Source organism: Notamacropus eugenii, chromosome 3, assembly GCF_028372415.1.
Source record: "Notamacropus eugenii isolate mMacEug1 chromosome 3, mMacEug1.pri_v2, whole genome shotgun sequence".
NCBI lineage: Eukaryota > Metazoa > Chordata > Mammalia > Diprotodontia > Macropodidae > Notamacropus > Notamacropus eugenii.
In genome coordinates, this window is record NC_092874.1 from 225,403,156 (window position 1) to 225,426,830 (window position 23,675).

General features: G+C 42.5%; 1 protein-coding gene and 1 pseudogene across 1 annotated transcript; one reads left to right on the plus strand and one right to left on the minus strand.

Moving 5' to 3' along the window:
* Positions 1–1,196: 1,196 nt before the first annotated feature.
* Positions 1,197–9,634, minus strand: LOC140534108 (keratin, type II cytoskeletal 1-like). Its single transcript, XM_072654752.1, has 9 exons — positions 8,975–9,634; positions 6,382–6,596; positions 5,374–5,434; positions 4,802–4,897; positions 4,494–4,658; positions 4,258–4,383; positions 3,181–3,401; positions 2,375–2,409; positions 1,197–2,265 (listed from the first exon to the last, which is right to left on the minus strand). The coding sequence occupies exons 1-9, from the start codon at positions 9,617–9,619 to the stop codon at positions 1,880–1,882; spliced, it is 1,950 nt and encodes a 649-aa protein (XP_072510853.1). The 5' UTR covers positions 9,620–9,634; the 3' UTR covers positions 1,197–1,879.
* A 4,082-nt stretch (positions 9,635–13,716) lies between these two features.
* Positions 13,717–23,577, plus strand: LOC140534111 (aldehyde dehydrogenase 1A1-like; annotated as a pseudogene).
* The last annotated feature ends 98 nt before the right edge of the window (positions 23,578–23,675 follow it).

A 23,675-nucleotide genomic window follows, 5' to 3' on the forward strand; every position in this document is an offset into this window, starting at 1 on the left:
GGGGAAACGAGTGATAATGCCCAGAGTGGGCAAATAGAGTGTTGTGTGAGAGGAACCAGGAGGTCACTGTCACTGGATGGAAGAGTCCTTGGTAGGTAGTAAGGTATGAAAAGATTGGAAAGGTAGGAGGGGGCTAAATTCTTAAGGGCTTTTAACAAGAATTTTCTATTTGCTCCTGGAAGCAATGGGAAGCCACTGAAGGTTCCTCTGATATACATGGTCAGAACTGAGTTCTAGGGATCAATTTGACAGCTGAGTGAGAGACAGGTTGGAGTGGGGAGATACTTAAGGCAGGGAAATCAACCAGAAGATGAGTGCAATAATTCAGTTGTGAGGTGATGAGGGCCTTCATCAGGATGGTTATAGTGTCAGAGATGAGAAAGAGGCATATATGAGAACTATTATGAGGTGGAAAATGAAAGGACTTGACCACAGATTGGAAGAGGTGGGGGGAGAAAGGGAGAAATTGAAGAAGACCCGTAGGGTGAGTCTGAGTGAGTGGAATAATGGTGGTACCCTTGACAGAAAAATGGAAGTGAGGGAGAGTGGAATGTTTAGGGGTAAAGGTGATGATCAGTTCTGGACATGCTGAGTTTAAGGGGTCTAAAGGGGATTCAGTTGGAGAGTCACTGTCCTAATCCAATGAATGAAGGACATGTACTAGACTATGTCCAAGATTTCTTCCAGTGATAAATAAAAATAATGGTTCACATTTCTGTAGCACTGAAAGGTTTGCAAAGTCCTTTACAAATTGTCTTTCATTTGATCCTCACAACACCCATAGGAGCTAACAGCTAGTATTATCCCTGCTTTGCAATTGAGAAAACTAAGGAACTGAGGTTAATTGATTTCTCCAGGGTCATACAGCTAGTAAGAGTTTGAAGCTGGATTAGAACTCAGGCTTTCCTGACCCTCTCACCTCACAAACTTTGATGATCTGAAGCCTGTTTTAACTATCTCCACCCACTTCCATTTACCCAATATCTCTTTATGTATGTCTAACTTGATTTATTCGACATTCATTTGCCTATGTTTGTTGCATTTTATAAACTTTCCTATCATTTTCACATACGTATGTCCTCTCATCTAGGCTTTATCTTAAGCCATACTCCTACCAGGGAGTTTACAACACAGTTTACCAGTGGGTCTTAGGAGAGAGGGATGGCTATGATACACAAAACACTCAAGAGACAAACTTGCAGAATTTTCAATGCAATTTATTGCAGACAACACAAGAAAATGGAGTTTGAGATCTCCAGGAAAGTCAACCAACTAGGATATACCTTATAGCAAAAAGAAGAACCAAGACAGGATTTGTTGTTCTAATGTGGAGACACACTCCCAACAAGTGCTAGATTGAAATGATTCTCATTCTACTTGGCTTGGGGAAAAACTTTCGAAACGTAGAGTTTTGAAGATGGTAGATTTTTCAGGTTACAGCCTTATGATTGATCAAAGGAAGTGTTCTTTCATACCCAAGATTGGTTTCACCATTTGAGACACGGGAAGAGGGCAAAGCAGATCATGAAGGCTGGGATAAAAAACAACAAGCAGAGGGAAAGGTGGGAAAGAACATAGCTCTAGAAGGCCAGGATCATCAGTGACCCTCTCTATGCACTCAAAGACAGAGGGACTGATGGAAGCCATGAGAATGAGGTGCCCACTGTTTGGGTAACAAAAAACACTCTAGGAATCAAGATCACAGAAAGGAATTAGAGGGTTTTAGGGGGGAAAAGATGAACTGCTGGAGTTCATCACTTATTTTCCTCAAGTAAAGTGGGAGCCTTTCACTTTATGATTTGGTTGACAATGAACACAAGACAACGAGATATTTGGTAGATCTAAAAAGGGATGGCTAGCAGGGTAGGGAGTTCCAACTTTAGTTGGTGACTGCAGAATGACTGGTAGAAGTAAACTTCACACTAGAGCTGCCGCTGGAGCCCTTCACACTACCAAAGCCACCACCAGAGCTGCTGCCTCCTCCTCCTCCTCCTCCTGCTCCTCCTCCAGAGCTGGAGCCCCAGCCTCCTGAGGAACCATAGCTGCCTCCTCCAGAGCTGGAACCCCGGCCTCCTGAGGAACCATAGCCACCTCCGCCAGAGCCATAGCTGCCTCCTCCACCACGGGAGCCATGTCTCCCTCCTCCAGAGCTGGATCCATAGCCGCCACCTCCACCTCCACCTCCTCCTCCAGAGCCATAGCTACCACCACCTCCGAACCTTCCTCCTCCTCCACCAGACACAGACACGTGGCTGGTGCTCACAGCTGTGGAAGAAATCTCTGCTGTTACACTGCGAAACACTCATCACTGTACAAAGTCCACCCCATCCAAAGAAATCTTCCCAGAGCCCAAAGAGTGATACTTGATACTTACACACACTCACACTTGGAACACATTCTCCAGATACCCTAAAAGGAACAAGAAAAGATGGTTCCTATGACTCAGCTCAACCACCTCATGCTCCATCCCATACTTGACACCATTGACCTTTCCTCTATGCTGCTCCCTTCCTCATCACTGAACCCAAATCTGTCCCTCCTGCCCTTTCAAACCATGGATCAATTCCCAGAAATCATTATAACAGCTCCAATTTCCAGTAGCCCTTGGCACCAAAACTCTTCTTTCAACAAGTCTGTGAGATAGTTCAATAATGCTTTAAGACCACTGGATATGTGGCATACTACAAAGATGGGAGCTGAGAGGGATGAGGTGGGAGTCAAAGAACCCCACTTCCAGTACAATTTCTATCATTTACTCCCTTCATGACCTTATCATTCACTTGACCACCCTGAACCTCAATTTCCTTATCTATGAAATGATGGGATTGGATTTAATGACCTCTAAAGTCTCTTTCATCTCAGAACTGATGGTTCAGTAACCTGGGTGCACATATTTGCTCTGCAGCTCACTAACTGTGGGAGCTTGAGAAGACAATTAATGCCCTTGGCCCCAGGGACCTCATCTACAAAACAAGAAGGTTAGTCTCCAGGAACCCTAAGTTCACTTTCCAACCCTGAATTGCTCTAAGGAAGGAGATAGAAGGACCATAGTCCTTCCATAGGGAGTGCTAGGCTAAGAAACGATCCCTCTTCATTCAGTCTCAGGGAGCTGGTCACACCCAGAAGTGCCCCTGCCTTCCCTTGAGTGTGGTCCAACACTCTTCAGTCCTTATCCCTCACCTGCTCTCCTCTCCCTCCAGCAGCTTCCTATAGGTGGCAATCTCAGCATCCAAGGTCAGTTTGACATTATACAGCTCCTGGTAGTCACGCATTAGTCGGGTCATGTCCTCCTTGGCCTTCTGCAGGGCATCCTCCAGGTCTTCTAGTTTCTCCCTGGCATCTTTCAGGGCATTCTCCCCACGCTGTTCTGCATCAGCAATAGCTTGCTGCAGCCGGGAAATCTACAGGAGGACACAGGAAAACATGCATATGCATCAGGTCCTCTGCCTCCCACTCACTAACCTCAACAGCCACTACAACAAGCCCCTCCTTGGAAGCCTGAAGGCAAATTAGTATTTGAACCTCAACAGACTAAATCAGTTCTCTCTCATGATACAATAGCTATAACAGAAACGAGTCGTAACGATCACTACACTTTATGCAACATTTTAAAGTTGGCAAAGACCTCAGATGATCCCTGCAACACCCTTGCAAGATGGCTGCTATTATTATCCCCATTGCACAAATGAGGAAAAAGAGGCTGAGGAAGAGAAAAGTGACTTGCCCAAGGTCACAGAGCTAGTAATCATTGAAAGTAGAGTTTAAACACAAGTCTAGTCCCTCTATCCATTGACTAGTTGAGTTGAAAATAACAACAATCCAGGCTAAGGTCCTTTCCCCCATCCTCCAGCCTACAGAGAGCACCTAGGATCTTCAAGTATGTAACAGAACCCTTACACTCACCTCATACAACCTCAGAAATACACCTGTAACACCTTCCCACTATATCCCCAACAGGTAGCCCTATGGCCTCTGCTCAAGCACTGCCAGTCACTGACTCACAAGAGAGTCAACTCATCTGTCAACTGTCCATCTTGGGCACTGGCCTTCAAATCCTCATCACAAGATTCTCTCAAGGAAACCCTAGTCACGACTGAAACTAGGGCCCAGGTGGGGATTCTCACAAGTCCAGAATCTCAAAATTGCCAGGGAACTTTCAAGTCATCTACACCACACTGGACTCATTTTCAGAATACAGAAAGCCTCACCCAATAACCCCATGCTAGACCAAAGGAGGAGGGGGAAAGAAACCAGTACCTGCTTCTTCACTGATTCAATTTCAGATTTGAGTCTCTGAATCATTCGATTCATCTCAGAAATCTCGCTTTTTGTGTTTCTCAGTTGATCTCCATGTCTCCCAGCAGTGATCTGGAGTTCTTCATACTGAAGAGGGCAGAGCAAAGAGATGACCCATGAGCGCCTCCTGACACACGGTGCACAAACGTACAAAGTTCAAGCCAGAGACCTGCTAGAGAGACTCTCTACCTACTCACCCTGGTCTGGTACATGGCCTCAGCCTCAGCCTTGCTCTTCTGGGCAACCTGTTCATAGTGTCCCTGGATCTCACTGATGATGCTACTCAGGTCCAGGCTCCTGTTGTTGTCCATGGAGAGGATGACGTTGGTGTCGCTGATGTGAGTCTGCATCTGGGACAGCTCCTACAAGACACAACACTGCTGTGAATTGGGTGCTTTCCAGAGACAAAGGATGAACTGGCACCAGTGTACATGGCATTTTCCCAAACTTTGTGTGATGCAGAGTGAACATGCAGATGCATGTGGATGATCATGAACCAACTTACTGTGTCATACAGGACCTTGAAGAAGTTGATGTCACCCATTACCAAATCCACCTTGTTCTCAAGGTCAACCTTGTTCATGTATGCATTGTCCACATCCTGTAGAGTGAGAGTAACAAGTCAAGGAGTGATTATTTATTCAGAGGAAGATGACTCCTCCCTTCTCCCACATCTGTGGTTGTATTGGAACAGCCTCTGGCCTGAAAGGACTCTGCACTTTTCCAAGATTAAAGGGATGAAGGGGGTGAGGAGCTTGACCCCTGAGCTACCCTTCTCTTTCCTTCAGTAAAACCCTGCCCTCCATTAGGTGTCTTGGGAAGTTCCCTCCCTTGCAAAGGGGATGTTTTCTGGCTCTGTTTACCATACTGCAGACACAAATACTGGGAAGGCAATTTATGATGGGGAGCAGAGAGTTATGTAAGTGGCATACTCCGAGAAGAAATACTAAGATTTCTCTTCAGCTATAACCTGAACTCATAGGTGGATTGTCTTGGTTTCTTTGGGAACTAATACAGTAAACCAGTATGTATTTTTCTGCATAAAAATTTGAGCTGCTTCCTATCCACTTGACTCACTTTCTTGATGGTCACAAATTCATTCTCTGCATCTGTACGTTTGTTGATTTCATCTTCATATCTATTACAGGGAAAAAGAGGAGAAGGGATGGTGAGGTTTGGGGAAAGATGAGCCCTAGAGTTCAACACTCCAGACTGAAGGTAATGTTAGAATGCCATTGGCTCCCTCAGTTCTCTGTACATCATATCACACCAGGAATGTCCTCTTATCTATCTCTCAGCTTGTGGCCAACACAGCAGTTTGACTTGGTCTGAGATATACTTCTACAAGAATGTGAGTATTCTTAAAAAGATAGATTTGCTTCTGAAAAGGAAGAGAAGAAGGAGGAAAGCAAGTAAAAAAAGGAAAGGGAGGAAGGAAGGGAAAAAGGGAGGGAGGGAGGGAAAAAGAGAGAGAGTGAGAAAACTAGAAGGGAAGAAGTAAACAAGGATTTCTTAAGAATCTTCTTTGTTCCAGGAGGGGCAACTAGGTGGCATAGAGGATAGCATGTGATGCCTACAGACAGGAATACCTGTCTTCAAATCTAACCTCAGATGCTTACTAGTACTACACCCTGGGCAACTCATTTAACCCTATTCTCCTCAGTTTCCTCATCATCTGGAGAAGGAAACGGCAAACCACTCCAATATATTTGTCAAGTCAATCCGAAAAAGGGTCACAAATAATAGAGATTACTGAAACACCTGAATGATACCATCAACATGTCCCAGGTATTTTGCTAAGTGCCTTATAAATATCATTTGATTCCCAAAACAACCATGGGAGGTAGATACTATTAGTGTCCCCATCTTATAGATAAGAAAATTGAGGCTAAATTCTCCTTCTCAGTCCAGTGAACTGTCCAATTGACCACCTAGCTGCTTCTGAGGAGGGCAGAAATATCATTCAATTAGACTTCTCTCTTCCCTGATGCTCTCTTGAGACTCTGCTGGTTACTCTCTGGGAAGCACTGACAGGGATAATGCTTGGCTTCTTCAGGTCAGAGGGCAGACAGGAAGGAGTCGTACTTTCTCTTGAAGTCTTCCACCGTGTCTTGCATATTTTTCAATTCTGACTCCATCCGTGAACGGTCACTCTTCAGCGTATCCAGCTTCTGCCTAAGATCAGACACATATGCCTCAAAGAGGGGCTCCAGGCTCTGGGTCCGAGTTGAAGTGTCCACCTGCTGCAGCAGCTCCCATTTGGTCTGCAACACCTGGTTCTGCTGCTCCAGGAACCGCACCTGCAAACAACAAATCCCCCAAAGCCTTGAGCCAAGGGATGGGGCCAGGGAACTGCTGGTCCCCAAGTCAAATCACAGAGGAAGACCCAGCAACAAGACACGGAACCATAATTCTTCCCTCATTCTCAAACCATGGCAAGCAAAGGAAGAGCAACACGAATTGGTGTAAGAGCCTATATAACTTGCAGCTGAAATCTTCCTTTACAGGTTCACCACTGGAGTGGGAGCTCCTTGAGATCAAAGACTGTCTTCCATTTCGATCTGTATCCCCAGCCTTTTGCACGTAGCAAGTGCCAAATAAATGCTTTATCCTTTCCTTCCTTCCCTCATTCATTCATTCATAATCATAATCAGCCCCAACTCCACAGTTCCATTCAGAGAAGCTACATGTTTCCTCACACTTAATTCCAATTAACTTTAATTAATACTTAATTTAATTAACTTAGGTTACAATTTAAGTTAGAAATCCACAAGGATCACTAGCCCATCCCCCCCAAAAAAACCTAAACAATAAGCAAAGTATGAAATCATTTTGGTTCAACTGGAACAACAGTTTCCATTCCTATGGCACTTTAAAGTGAAGCAAAATCCTAGCAGTTTTTAAAATCAACAACTATTCAACTGTGGATGTCAATAAACCTCTCTGAGTCTGAATTTCCTCATCTATAAAGTGGAAATAGTAATATTGCAGTTCTCTCCTTCCAGGAGTGACTCAAGTGAGATGGTAAAACACTAGGAAAAAATTTTAAAGAAGTTTCCTAATACCAGCTCTCATTGCTATTCCATATTGTGATTTCTGTGTTCATCCTTCAGTGCAGAAGAAGACCATGCCATCTGAGAAATAATGACAGGACATGCACTTGACTTTGTTTTGAGTGAGGGAGGGCTGTGTAGCTCACCATGCTCACTTCTCATCTAGAGCCATCTGAATCCAATGACCAGATATTCATCAGGATGACTGGAGATGACCCAGGATGAGGCAATTGGGGTTAAATGACTTTGCCAAGGTCACAGAGTTAGTGAGTGTCAAGTGTCTGAGGTGATATAGGTTTTACCTGAAGGACTATGAAAATAAGTTTCCTTTTCCTGAGGACAACCTCAAGGTTTAATAGTAGAAAACACCAGACCATGCGCTGAAGGAAACTTAGCTAGGACACTTGGAATCAGCCATGGATAATTGGGAACTCACTGTATTGATGATCACGCTAAAAGTCAAGGAAGCTATCTGGCTATTTCAGTGGTTGACAAACTGGAAGAAACCTGTAACTCCACCCTAATGGAGTCCCTCAACTCCTCAGGGGGTAGCTTAGAAAGTTCACAGGTCATTGACAGCATTATTTCCATACAGGCTGTTATTGACAAAAAAGGACTTCAACCTCCTTCTTAGCAAAATTGAGAATAAGAAGAAGAATGAGAATATAATGAAAATTTAAAAATAGAAGACTTTGAGATTTGCAAAACACATTGCAAAAGTTATCTCATTTGACCTGTGCAATAACACTGAAAGGCATGTACTGTTATTAGCTTCAAATTACAGATGTGGAAACTTAGGCAGACAGGGTAAGTGGCTTGCCCAAGATCATATAGCTAGGGAGTATTGGAGGCAGGATTTCAACTCAGGTTTTCCTGAATCCAGGACCCAGGATCTGGGCTGGCCTCAAGAGCATTCTACTGGAGGACCTTCTCAAAGTTCTCCTTTGTGTCTTTCAAAAGATTTAACCTGCCCCTTTCCCATTGCTTTGAAGACTTCCATAAGTCTCCACCTCCAACCTCTTTTTGAATAAAATGATAATTATAATAAACTCTCTCAAAGGTTTGCACTGTACAGCCCTCCCTATAACCAAAATACTGCAAGTGTTTTTATTTGCATTTCACAGATGAAGAATATGAGGCTTGGACAGGTTAACCATGGTCATCCATCTGGTAAGTGCTAGAGCAGGCACCAAAAGCCAGGTCTCACAGACTCACATCCCCTACGCAAACACAGTCCTCTGTCCTCCTAAGAGGAAAGTCACAAAATGGTTTGAGAACTCTATGGAGAACCATTTGGAGTTCAGTCCAAAATGAATGGCCTTCCATTAATAGCAGTGCCTCTTCACCCAAAGCTATTTCGAGGGACCCAAGACTAGAGAGGCTCTCCTCTGCCTCTGTTCATGTAGGCACTAGCATCATTCAGAAGCAACCATCCTCCAAGCAAGATATCTTGGCCCACAGATACCCTTTGGGTCATCCAAGCACGAGATCCTCAAACTGGAGATTGAAATTCCCATTATTTAACTCCAGTCTCTTACCTCACCACTTTACCTCATCTATTTCAAATAGCCCACATGTACCCACCACCACCAGCAGCAGCAGCAGCAAGAAGCACAAACACTCACTTTGTCAATGAAGGTGGCAAATTTGTTGTTGAGGTCCTTGATCTGTTCCCTCTCTCGAGTCTTCACTTTTTGGATCTCAGGGTCAATCTCCACATTGAGTGGCTGCAGGAGACCTTGGTTGATGGTCACCTCATGGATGCCTCCAGGGGGATAGGCAGGACCAAAGTTTCCTCCTCCAAAACCACCCCCTATATTTCCAAAGCCACCACCTAAGCCACCACCACCAAAGCCACCACCGCCAAAGCCACCACCGCCAAAGCCACCACCACCGCCAAAGCCACCACCGCCAAAACTGCGGCCACCATAGCTGCCACCACCAAATCCACCACCACCATAGCCGCCACCACCAAAACCACCTCTTCCATAACTGCCACCAGCAACACTCTGAGAGAGGCTCTTAGAGCCACCTAAGTTAACCAGACTTCGGCTGCCAAAACCACCACCACCACCACCAGCTCTACAGCTTCCACCTGAAAATCTACCCCCTCCTCCTCCACTCCTGCGAATGGTGGAGCTGCTGCTGGTCACCCTGCGACTGTAGCCCACCCCAGCAGAGCCTGAGCTGAAGCCACCACCACCGCCACCACCACCACCACCACCACCACCACTCCAATAGCCAGATCTCGAACTGAATTGTCTACTCATGTTGACTCAAGAAGGGGACAGACAGCAGAAGACAGGAACAAGGACTTAAGCACTCCTTCACTTGGAGCAGAGTGACGGGCTCCTTATTTATACATTGCAGGAACTGGGTTTGGTCCCATGGAACCAGTGGAGATTTGGAGCAATCTGAAGGGTTTGGTTTGCCTTGCAGCCATACAAGATTTTTACGAGCCCCAACAATGCAATAAACACTACACACCTACCTCCCAGGATGGGCCCTGGAAATTGCTGCTCCTGCAAAATCTATTCAAGTGGTAATTAGTTTACCAAAGACATCTCTTCTCATCATGCTAGGGAAGCAAGACCCCAAAGCTGCTTCCTGCTACCTCTGCTTGGGCTTTCATCAACTTGCCTTGAAGTCATGCAAATTCCATTTCAGAGCTTTGCCTTTCACTCCATAGGAAGGCTGGCCTCCTACAGCTCCATGCACCTGCCCTTCTACTGCAGAGGGACATTCTCTCACATTGGCCTTCCTCACTCCCAGCTCTCTTCAGGGTCCTAGCTCTCCAGCTCAAGCACCCTTCCTTCACTGCCACAGCTTTTCAAGCCCCAACCCCTTTCAGGAGGATCATTCTACTCAAAACAGGCAAGTGGTCACACTTTGGGAGTGCTTTCTTGACAAAAACCCCGTGACACACTACTCCCATTTCCCATTCAAGGACACTTTCAGGATGGGAGCTCACAAAGGGCCAGTCCTACTTCCCCTGGCCATACTGCCAGCTAAGAAGGGTCAGTGCCAGGAGGCAAACTCAAAGCTCCTCATTCCTCTTCTCCACCATCCCAGGATGCCTCCCAGATTGATCACAAGATATGGCAAACAGCTAGCTGACATAAGGAATGCAATGCTGGACTTGGAATCCAGAAGACCGGACTTCCAATCCAGCCTCATCTCCTTATTAGCTGGGGAAACCTCATCCAACATATTTTGTCCTCACTTTCCTCATCTCTAAAACAAGAATAAGAAGAGGCACCTCCTTCCCCAGCTTAGTGTGAGGACCTCATGAGATAACATCTAGACAGTACTTTGCAAACCTCCAAGCGTGATAGAAACACAAGTTACTTTTATGTGACAGTTTCCTTTATTCTCCCCCACCTTGGGAATAGAATAGCTAGAGCTCCTGTCTCCATGATGGTCGTCTCAGCTTCACACTAATCTCCCTTCTCCAAGGACACTCTTATTCTTGGTCCATCTAGGACATAAATAGGCTCATGACCAGTAGGATTTTGTTTCCTGCTTTTCTTTCTGTGATCTCTCTTCATTTATCCATGTCAGCATGCCTTTGGGCCTAAGCTCCAAGATGGTACAGAATGTCTTGGTGGGCTTTACAGAGGAGAATGTTATCCACAAAAAGACCTTCCCCCACATCCACAAGACTTGAACTTCACATTCCTCCCCTCCCCCCCAAGTTCAAGTACCACTTGCTAGACATAGATCCTGGGTCACTTTCCTTTCTCTATGCAATGGCGACAGAAATTCTTTTGCTCCCTACCCCATGAGGCTGGTAAGAGGATCAAATGAATTTGGGCACTTGTCAGCTATTGGTAGCTCTCCAGAGTGCTAGCTAGCACAGCCCATTATCCCCACCCATCCCAGCCCCGGGAGATGCCTGCTTTCTGATGTTGAGAGCTTGTCTATAAGAGTAGGCTACTGCATGGATGCTTGTCTCATTGAAGCCAGAAGACAGAGCAGTCATGAAAATAAGGATCAGTGCACATGCCCCAAGCCTGAGCAGAGTCACTGGGGCAAGCCTAAGAAAAACCAAGCACCTTTTCTCTGGGTACAAGCAAGTCCTGCTTCTGACACATCCTGGCTATCATCAAGGCTCTAAACAACGCCCTGAGACGAGAATGTGCAGAGAAGGTGCCAACCGGCATTGGCAGATTAAGGTTCTTTACCTGGGAACTCCCTTTACCAATAAAATTGCAAGCCTAAGCCATATTCCCTCTCTCTGTAACAAAATCCTTTTCTGATCGATTTCTCTTGGACTTCATCAGGAAGGAGCTCTGAGTTTCCTACTGGAAACACTTTTACCATGGAAGACATGGAAGGGTACAGACAATTCAATGTGAAAGTAAATTTAAATCCAGAAAAAAGAAGTCATATAAACTTTATGGAAGGGAGAGCTGATTAAGCATTGCCATTTTTTAAAATAAGAAGCACCAGACCATGTTCCTAGTATTTGTAGAAAGCACTAAGCCGTGGTGAAACAATTTTTCCTTTATAAAGTCACGTTTACCAACTTAATGTACATGAGGGAGAAGCTTATGGTTGCTTGGTTTACATTTTTGTAATTATTATTCTTTCTCATATTTTTTTTAAAATTGTGGAAATAGTTAACTTAAATTCTTTCCCTCAAGAACTGTCTATTCATATCTTTTTATCATTTTGCCTTGAGAGGTGGATCTTATTCATAGAAATGTAAATCAATTCCTTACATGTTTTAAAAATAATACCTTCTTCAATGAAAATTGCTGCAAAGATTTCCACCCCCAGTTATCTTCTTTCTTTCTAATTGTTGCTTTATTTTATTCACTTGTGCAAACTTTTTTTCAATTTTACGTAAACAAAATTGTCTGTTTCATCTTCTAAGACCTGCTCTATCCTTTCTTTGATCAAAACCCTTCCTATATTCATAGATTTTTTTTCTTTGTCCCTTCATTTGTTTGTGATCTGTATCACCTTTTCTATATATAACATGTTTCCATTTAAACCTTAGGTTGGTATGTGGTATGAGGTTTTGATATACAACTAGTTACCTCCAGATCACTTCCAGTTTTCCCAGATTTTGTCATATCATAAGTTTTTACCCCAGTAATTGAGGTCTAATTCTACAAACAGTTAATAAATTTTGCATTTTGACTCATCAATACCATTATAACCCAAAGAGATCAAAGAAAGAAGAAAAGAGGTGCATGTACAAATATGCATGTGCATATATGTATGTGTATGTATACATACATTTACTGTTGTTGTGTGCTCGTCCTTCATTTTCAAAGAAGATCATGTCATCAGAGAAATGATGACATGATTTGCACTGGACTTTGTTTTGAGTGGGAGACGGCTGTGCACCAGCCTCACTTTCTCCTCCTGAGCCATCTGGGTCCAGTGACCAGTTATTCATCAGGGTGACTGGAGATGACCCAGGGTGCAGTGGCAGACTTTGGCCTCTTCAGGTGTTCACTTCTAAGTGGTAGGTAGGTAGTGGGAGGTAATGCCCATTGAGTGTATAGATCTCTTTAAGAAGTAATCAGGGAATGGCCCTTTTAATGAGCAAAAGAAAACAACTAATTGAAACTGGAAGGGAAAGAGAAACAGTTACTATTGATAATCACTCTAAATCAGCCATTAAGTGAAACTTGGGCTTGCAAAATGAAAAGCATTTTCATTAGGCATCTGTTTCTCCTATGGTCACAGTAGGCGATCTGGCTCAAAAGTTCTTGAAATCCTTGACATTTTTAATCCTCAGATCTTATTAGTGATCTTACACTGAGCTATGCAGCTTTCTAGGACTTAGTTTCCTTCTGAATCACATAAAGGGTTTGAAATCTAAGGCCTCTGAAGGACTTGTCACTTTTTGTCCTTGGACACTTGCGGATGCCCCTATGATGCTCATTCGGCTCTCTAAACCTCAGTTTCAGGCAGAGTTCATGGAGGCACTTCTATTGTAAATGCCCTTAAGGTCCTCTTTGCTCTAGGCCTAGGAACCTGTAGGTGATCACATTCAGGTCCCTCAAGCTCCCCTGTCCTCATTTCCCCCTCCCTCCCCACTATAGTCACCACAGGGAGTCTGGCTCTAAAACCATTGAATGCCTTAATATTTCTCATCCTAGGAGCTTGAGAGTGATATACATTTACACGTATTTGCAGATGTCATATTCATGGTATCTCTTTTGTGGTAAAGAATTAGAAATGAGGAAGATGTTCATTAAGATGAATGGCTGAATGTACTATGGTATAAGAATGTAAAAGATGATGTAAAGAAATATTGGGCTCTTACAAACAACAAAGGGGAGTCAGTACAATATTGCAGAGCCTGTCAGCTACTTGACTTCCCTTTGTCTCTAGGTCCAGCCCAGAAATGTCGTCTAAGAAACAGACCTCAGTGAATCCAGCAGACAGGACCATACCTACCCCACTCACCAACTGCAAAATTCAATACACTAAGATATTTATAAACAATGAATGGCATGATTCAGTGAGTGGCAAGAAATTCCCAGTCATTAACCCTGCAACTAAAGAAAAAATTTGCGATGTAGAAGGAGATAAGGCAGATGTGGACAAGGCAATGAAGGCAGCAAGGGAGGCTTTTCACCTCGGGTCCCCATGGAGGACAATGGATGCTTCAGAGAGAGGTCGGCTCCTGAACGAACTGGCTGATTTAACTGAAAGACATCGTCTGCTCTTGGCAACAATAGAATCAGTGAAGCCTGGAAAAGTCTTCCCCACAGCCTATAGGATGGATTTAGTCTCCTCTGTGAATGCTTTCCACTATTATGCAAGCTGGACTGATAAGGTGCAGGCTCATACAATCCCAAATGATGCAAAGTTTTTCTCATATACAAGACATGAACCTATTGGTGTTTGTGGACAAATCATTCCTTGGAATTTCCCTTTCATTACGTTTATGTGGAAAATTGCACCTGCCCTTTGCTGGGGAAACACCGCAATTGTCAAGCCAGGAGAACAGACTCCACTAACTGACTTTATGTAGCATCGCTAACTAAAGAGGCAGGATTTCCACCAGGAGTAGTGAATATTGTGCCTGGTTATGCACACATGGCAGGAGCAGCCATTTCTTCTCACATGGATGTAGATAAAGTAGCCTTCACAGGGTCCACAGAGGTTGGGTTGCTATTTAAGGAGGCTGCTGGGAAGAACAACCTAAAGAGGGTTTCACTGGAGCTGGGAGGAAAGAGGCCTTGCTTTGTATTTGCTGATGCTGACATGGATAATGCTGTGGAATCCGCACACATTGGGCTGTTTTTCCACCAAGGCCAGTGCTGCCCTGCTGCATCGAGGCTTTTTGTGGAAGAGTCCATTTACAATGAGTTTGTTCGGACAGGTGTAGAGCATGCCCAGAAATACACACTGGGGAATCCTCTGATCCCAGGAGTACAGCAAGGCCCTCAGATTGATAAAGAGTAGTACACCAAAATATTTCACCTCATTGAGAGTAGGAAGAAGAAAGGAGCCAAATTGGAATGGGGAGGAGGACCATTGGGAGACAAAGGTTACTTCATTCAGCCCACAGTCTTCTCCAACGCTACTGGTGAGATGCGCATCACGAAAGAGGAGATTTTCAGACCAGTCCAACAAATCATTGTGTGGGATGGCTCAGGTCCCTACATAAATCAATTACTCAGAGGCCTCTCAAAGTGATGACAGAAAAGAGATTTATTCAATTCTCGAGAAGTGGGGCTCACCTGTAGGAGTAGGAAAGTCAAAGACAAAGAAAAGGACAGTGATTTATATAGACCCTAACGCAAGTCCCTCCTCCACCCACTGACCATTATCCTCATTAGCTGAGAATATGGTCTTACATTCTAGACACGAAATCTAACCAATCCCTTTTGAAATGAAGACATCGAGGAATTATGTAAGTTTTGTCCAATCATTGAGACCCTAATACACTACACAGTTTTATATCTTTATATGGAACTATTCTATTCTAAAACTATTGTAACCTTGAGCCTTTAGGCCTTACCTCACCCCTGGGAGAAAAATTACAATCTGAGGAGTCTTCACTATGTCTATCCCACTCAATCCCTCCTCTTATTTTATCAGCCTGAAGACTTCTCACGGATGTTTCAACCAAAGTTCTGTAACATAATCTCACACTGTCTATTAATCTCCTCATCCCAATCAGGATCATTCATGTTTCTTGTCTCCACAGGTGCCCAACCTTCCTTCTTTAATATCATCAGTCGAATGGCTCCTTCAGTCCTTTCTTCTACTCTAGCAAGTTTTAGTAAAGAATTTCTAACTATTTTAGTAATTAGTGAAATCAAACAAGGTAAACAAATAGGAAGTAATACAATGCCACTAATTGCTATAAGGCCAAACCACAGTAACCTCTTCCACCAGCTCCCCTCAAACCAGGACCACCAGGATGTATTGAAAGGGGAGCCCCAAGTTTGTATGGGAACATGAGCAACTTTCCTGATATTCTTGGTGATCTCTTTCACTATCCTTCCATTATCATCAATTTTTAAGCAACATGTAGATAAATTGAGTTTCCCACAAACTCCTCCTTCTTCTGCAAGTAAATAATCTAAGATTAATCTATGTTGCAGTACTACTTCCTTAGTTTGTGTGGCTTGATCAGCCAATAAGTCCAAAGCCTTTGCTGTTTGATTGGTTATCATTTCAGCCACTGCTTGGAGTCTGATTAGTCTGTTTAATAGATATATAGGGGTTCTATAACCCCAGCTCCCATCTTGAGCCCAAGTTGCAGGCCCATACTCTCTGATTATCCTCTCAGGAGGCCAAGTATCGCCCCACCCATTTGCATTTCCAGTCTGAGTGAGGGAGGTGTCGATGTTCCTCTTTCTTTTTGCTAGATTATCATATAGAGGGACCCCTAGATGCTGTTTCCCTGATTCAGGCAAGAAAAAGAATTTAGGTCTCACCAATCCAATGTAACAAACACCTCTCCAGTTTAGCAGAAGGTAAGTATAGGCTGTCTGTCCACATATCCAATAATGCCCTCTCAAAGCAGGATTTTCCTCTAGAAACAGTCTTACTCTATCATCCACAGCCGGAAAGTACTTCACATCATCCGGGCCTAATGGTCCCCCTTTCATCATCTCTGACTTACCCTTCCATAGTTGTTGTTTCCTCTTCCATATACAATGTTGATAATTCTCCCCAGTTCTACTGATTACACTCCAGAAAGTATCAAACATCATCCTATGTGTTCCATTCTCCCACTTCCATACCCATTCTTTATATTCTGTGTTATTCTTAATACTGTTCCTATATATACAACTCCACAAATAGTCATGGTCATGACCCCCTTCACATGGTTTTCTGGGATCAGAGGGGTTGTAAAACTTCTACCCACAACTTTCGTGATATTCCCCTTTTGCTCTGTCTTCGTATGAAGAGGATGGGAAAAATGAATGGGTACAGGGAATCACCCTACCATCTGAACAGGTAATACCGTTCTGATCCCATCTGTTTGCATACTGGGCACAATCAATACCAGCCAGGGTTTCTGGCCTTTGTGTGAATGTCCATTTACAATTACTTTCTCCCAGCCATGTCTCCTGCAATTCAGGTCCTGTTTGGTTTAAACAATGTTCACCAAGACCCTTGGTGTTTCTCTTGGCTTGTCCAGAATCTTGTTCTCTCATGTACTACAAATCTATTACTTAAAATCCAGACTGGACTCAGCGGTACTGCTACCCATGGCCATTGGCTTAACCGCTGAGGTCCCCCCACAAATCCAACAGTCAGATACCTCAAAGGTGTCCGCAATGGTCTGAATTAGGGCCAGGAAACTATTTTCAAGAGGGGGGTTGATAACTGGGGCCTGGTGTCCCAGAAGTGGGAACAGGATCATGCCTAAAAGGGACATTCCCAGGGTATTACATTTTGGTTGCATTGTTCCCACGGTTTGTCAAGTCCACCCAGTCTTAATAGAAGAGTCCTGTTTAGATATTGTGATTAATGGCCTAGGACAATTGCTGAACAGAGAATCCTATTAAGAACAAACAATAATAATCCTAGTACAGTTCCCCAAATAACAAAACTTATAATGAATATATATATATACCTCATTGGCTATCCCTTTCCAAATTCTGTGTGTTCTCACACACGCTTCAAACGGAGCTTTTAAATACTGACAAAGTGTGTCTCCAAGCATGAAGCTTGAGAGTTTAATAACTAATAGCAATAATTATAAATGAAAGTAAACAACTTTAAAATTTTTAAATGCAATAACCTTCCACAACTTTGTCTACTGGCTTCCCAATCATGCTAATCATTTTCTGAATTGGGATGGGGGAATAGATAGTTCAAGGTTCAATCTTGCCCATATTCCTCCCCTCCTCTTATTTATTCCTGTTTCCACACCTAAATCCAATCAATAAATACCTCTTCACATTCTTTCCCTTATGAATCCTTCCCTTCATCTATCTTCCTTTTTTTTTTTTTATGAATATGGGAAGGAAGCAAAGTTGACTGACACATTAGCAAATTACAAGGGGCAGTCCCCTTGTCATAAGTACAGATACAGAGATTTAAATTAATCAATTATCCATTTGGAGGTTCCATCTCATACAGCAGTCTGGGGAAAAATATCATCTTATGCAATTTTCTGATCTGGATGCTCCTTCAAACAGCCTTCAGCACAGCATCACACCATCTTCTTTTCTTTATCTTCTTGTAGAAATCCAGATGTCCACTCTCCTACAGAACTGAACTTAATACCATCTTAGATTACCACTCCTATCATTCTTACAAAAATCAAAATTGAAACTTTGACAAATTGTCATTTAACAAAAAAAGAAAATTCACATTAAAATGCAGCTTCTACATTTCACAGTAAGTCATTATTCATTCCCTCATTAGGAAGATGAGATTTCACTAAGGAGTCAATACCAGGCTCCAGTACTTATATAAATACAATAAATAATCATTTTTTAAAACAGTGCATATCACATCATAAAACAATTCGAACTTCTGATCATGTGATGCTTCTTTTAAAGCATTTACAGTATAGTCCACAAACCATTTTTCATTTAACATTAACCAACTAAGACAAAATAATAACTGTGCATGCTAGTCTCACAAGCCCTTGACCTAATCATCTCCACACTATTACTAAGAATTAGAGGACCCTAACTTATTGTTGTTGGTCTAAAGTCCTAAACCTGTTAGCTCAATTTTAGACTTAACCTCAGATGTTCCCCTACCAACAATCTATTATTCAACAGATCTGGTATTATTACTTACAAAATTTCTGATTTTAGGAATTTGCCACTAAGAGTAGGGACATTGCAGGGAAACAACATCTCCCTTACTTCATGTCAGTTCCAGGCAGGAGTAGATTGTCAACTGGCATTCAGCCAGCTTAAAGTCTACCCGGTATCAGTGAGGAAATTGAGTCAGGAGAATCCTACCTCAGCTCAGGCTGAACAGCCGCTCTCCCGACCTTCCCATGAGATCACCTTTTCGCAGTTCATACCAGCATCTCACAGGCTTATTTGGCATCATGGATCAGTGGCTCAGACCACCTCTCTTGCTATCCACACCTGGAGTTAGACTCAGAAGAACAGTCAGTTAATAGTCCCAGAAAAATCTTAAAATAGCAAGCTCCAATAATCAGTTTCAGACTTGACTAATTTCACATTGGCCAAGGAACATCTTTGAAGCAGGTCTAAGTAGCCTACATGCCTTTCTATACATGTTCTAGTTCCTGATTGAATAACAATCATGTCATTGCTCTAATAGATTTATATCTGTTTCCCAAACTACTTTATCCCTTTCTAACCCTGCTCAATCTAAAAGAATGAGCTACACATGTGAAGTTCAGACACTAACTTGAATTTTTATGTTTATGTAATGAATTCAAATCAAAACAATCATTTAACTTTCAATGCCAAATATTACCAGAGGCTACCTACCTCTAAGAAAATTAGACTGAAATTCTTTTTCCCAAACTGAAGATGTCTCTGATTTAGTCTCAGTAATTAATTCAGTTAATTGTTTTAATACTAATTGCTTTTACATCATTTTGTAACATGTAAAGATCTCATTCCAAGTCGGGACCTTTGTCCATTACCCCAAAAGAGTTTTAGTCTCATTTGTCTAAAGGCCCTGGAAAACTTGACCTTGAAAACTCCTTGGTTTTTTTTTCCACGTGAACCGGCTCTCCTAAGGTCCACTCTTATCACTATGCCCAAATCTATTCTACTTCCCACTCTTAATTCTATCAGTCCAAATCTCCAGTTTACTGGCCACTCCCATCAAGACCATTCCTGGAGCTCCCAGACCACCTGGGCCCCCCTTTTTTGTACCCTGTAAATAAAATACAATTACAATTAACTTTAAATCCCAGTCTTCTTCTATGTAACAATGATACAATATCTACTTATTCCCATTAGATTTAGAAAGAATGTCCCCAGGGATTTTATTTACTTCTTCGATCTTAAATTTGCCCTAAAGAGCCAATCACTGAAGATCATTTCTTGTACGTTTTCAAATTCTCACCAAAGCAAGTTCTATATACAATCTCCTCAGCCGCTGGGGCTGTACTTGTTACTAGCCTGAGGACTGCTTCTTTTCCCACATATACACACAGTGTACCAGCTTTAGGTTTTAGCATTAGAATTACAAATGGCAAACATAATTTTCATAAGTGATAACAAATTGTTTTAGCTATGAACCCGAACAATAAATTTCAGATGACATCAGTTGCATTTTCATATCCTATTAGAGAAACTAAATTCTTCCCACTTTTGTAACTTACAAATACAAATTGGATAGGTAGGCCTTCCAAAAATCCATACAAAAGATTTTACAAAGTATTTCTTAATACAGCAAATATTTCCTCTCTTATGAACAGTTTGCAATTTATCACAATCCCCTTGAAACTAATTGACAGAAATCACAAGAAAAGACCTAAACCCAAAGCCTTTTCACATTTGCCCATAAACTTTCTTTTACAAAAACAACTTTAGAGTAAATGCTTGATTCGTGGCAAAAACAATTTTAGCTAAAATTTCCTTTTCAACAACAGAAATAAACTTTTAACATAATACATGCTCAGATGAAACAGGCTTGAAAATCACACCTATATATATATATACATGTACATTTTTAAAGCATTCTCATTTTCTTAAGAATGCTACAACAAGGAAACTCATAAAAAAATTCATAACATCTCTTCTTAACCAATTCATTAATTAACTTAACAATGCAATTTCTAATACAATATTTAGATGGATTACCTAAAAATTTAAACTTATTTAAGTTTACTTAAAACTTAAAAGAAGCCATTAACCTATTCAGCTCTTTTTTTATAACCAAATGTAAGTTTCAAATTATCAAATTTCTATCACATCTTTTTAAAACCCCAATCCATATGTAATAAATTACAAAATTTAAAATCGTGTAACAGTTACATTAGATTAATGTTGCATCTAACAAATACCTATCCTTTTGTTACTGGATCTAACATTTTTGGCAGAAATGCTCCTGGGTGTCTCTGCCCTCCTCTTATTTGTGCCAGGATTCCCAAGGCCACCCCTTTCTGGCCCTCCCACCCTGCAAAGAAAAAGAAAAAGAAAAACCTAAACTTACTATCTTTTTACTTTAAATACATTGTCTGGCATCAAATATATTGATCTAATTAAAACTAAATCCAAAATTCTCAGCTCTAAGTTGCTTACTTGAGATTTTTTTACTTTCTAATCTTCTGCTTACTTCCACCAAACTTTAATAAATTCTAACCTATCTGAAACATTAAATTAAGAATGACACATTTCACCTATTCACAATTCTAAATATGACCAGAATGAATTCACTTAACTTTCTGTTATTTCCCATTACACTAAAATTTCTTCTTTTGGGTGAAGCAGGAAATGGTTAAATGGTTGCTAGCATGCCTCTTAGGTCTGAGGGAAAAAGATTTTTTTTTTTCCTTTCTCTCCCTCCTTGTCCCTCCTCCCCTCTGAAACTAGTCTGGAGGGGTTGAAGAAAGGGAGCAACAGGAATTTCAAGGACAGTTCAGCTCAGCCTTTCTGCTCCTGCTGGCTGGCTGGCTAAATTTACAACCTTATCAGATAAAAACAGAGACACACAGACTTTCATTCACACAGAAATACCAACACAGCATATACAGACAAAACATTTAACAGAATAGAATAGTACATATAGGTTTAAATTTTTGGCAAACCCAGTCCTTGGAGGAACCATATTTGGGCCAGATTGTGCCTCCTCCTCCAATGTCTTTTCACCCCATATGAAACAACAATACTTAATCATCTTCTTCTACATTCTTTTTTCTGTAATTTTGGTAATTCATGCCAATTTTGTAATCAGTTTCCCAAGGGACTATTTACTGGTATTTCCTCCTGACTCCACTCTGAAGCTCTATTCTTGGACTGCTTTTGTCCCATTTTGGTCGAGGGTTGTCGCCAACACCTCCGAGTCTGAGACTCAACGAATTGTGCTAGCTCCCTTGCTAGCTCTCCTGCTAGCTCTCCTGCTAGCCTCTTAGGAATTATGCTAGCTCCCTTGCTAGCTCTCCTGCTAGCTCTCCTGCTAGCTTCTTAGGAATTATGCTAGCTCCCTTGCTAGCTCTCCTGCTAGCTTCTTTGGTCGAGGGTTGTCGCCAACACCTCCGAGTCTGAGACTCAACGAATTATGCTAGCTCCCTTGCTAGCTCTCCTGCTAGCTCTCCTGCTAGCTTCTTAGGAATTATGCTAGCTCCCTTGCTAGCTCTCCTGCTAGCTCTCCTGCTAGCCTCTTAGGAATTATGCTAGCTCCCTTGCTAGCTCTCCTGCTAGCTCTTCTGCTAGCTTCTTAGGAATTATGCTAGCTCCCTTGCTAGCTCTCCTGCTAGCTTCTTTGGTCGAGGGTTGTCGCCAACACCTCCGAGTCTGAGACTCAACGAATTATGCTAGCTCCCTTGCTAGCTCTCCTGCTAGCTCTCTTGCCAGCTCTCAGGTGAGGGTCGCCCATCACCAGCAGTCACCCAGCAAATGTTTTTGGGGGGGCCCTTCACCCTGGGGTCCCGCAGTCCACTAATTTGGTTGGGAGTCGTCACCTTCTCCCCGAGTCTGTCTAAGACTCAATGAATTGACCCCCAGGCCCTACCCCGTGCTTACCGCTAGGTCGTATATGCGTACAAGTTGCCTGACTGCAAACTTCAACACCAACTGGTTGGCATTTTTACACACTTCACAGCTTCGGAGTCTTTGGAGTCCCTATCTCTATTCTTTTCTGTCTTCACTGAGTTCCTCTGCTTCGGGTCATTACCTTGCAGAGAGGGAGGCCCAGCAGCCCTTTTCAAGGACGATGGGGAAATCTCTCTACGGGCGCCCAGTCTTTGAACTGAGCTGTCAGCCATCTCTCAGAAAGGTCACAGATCCCAGACGAGCGCCCAAACTGTGTGGGATGGCTCAGGTCCCTACATAAATCAGTTACTCAGAGGCCTCTCAAAGTGATGACAGAAAAAAGATTTATTTGATTCTCGAGAAGCGGGGCTCATCTGTAGGAGGAGGAAAGCCGAAGACAAAGAAAAGGACAGTGATTTATATAGACCCTAACGCAAGTCCCTCCTCCCCCCATTGACCATTATCCTCATTAGCTGAGAATATGGTCTTACATTCTAGACACGAAATCTAACCAATCCCTTTTGAAATGAAGACATCGAGGAATTATGTAAGTTTTGTCCAATCATTGAGACCCTAATACACTACACAGTTTTATATCCTTATATGGAACTATTCAATTCTAAAAATATTGTAACCTTGAGCCTTTAGGCCTTACCTCACACCTGGGAGAAAAATTACAATCTGAGGAGTCTTCACTAAGTCTATCCCACTCATCATGAAGCTTAAGACTATTGATGAAGTAGTCAAGAGGGCCAACAACACTCACTATGGCTTAGCAGCAGGGATTTTTAGGAGAGACCTTGATAAAGTCTTGACAGTCTTTTCTGCCCTTCAACCTGGAACAGTCTGGGTGAATTGCTGTGGTATGGTTTCTCCTCAGACCCCTTTTAGTGCATTCAAGATGTCTGGAAATGGGAGAGAATTGGGAGAGTATGGTCCCCATGAATACACTGAAGTCAGGACTGTCACAATCAAGATTTCTGAGAAGAACTCCTAAGAATGCCACAGGAAATGGGGCTCCATATCTTCGATGACTGAGCATCTCTCATCCTAAATCATGAAAGATATTACAGCTGCCATGTTCTCCTGACATTGATAGCATAAAAACTTAGATCTAGAACATGCAGTACACCTTCTTCATTGTCAAGATGTTTACAAGAGAGTCCAGATCTCTCAAGCATTAGAACAATTT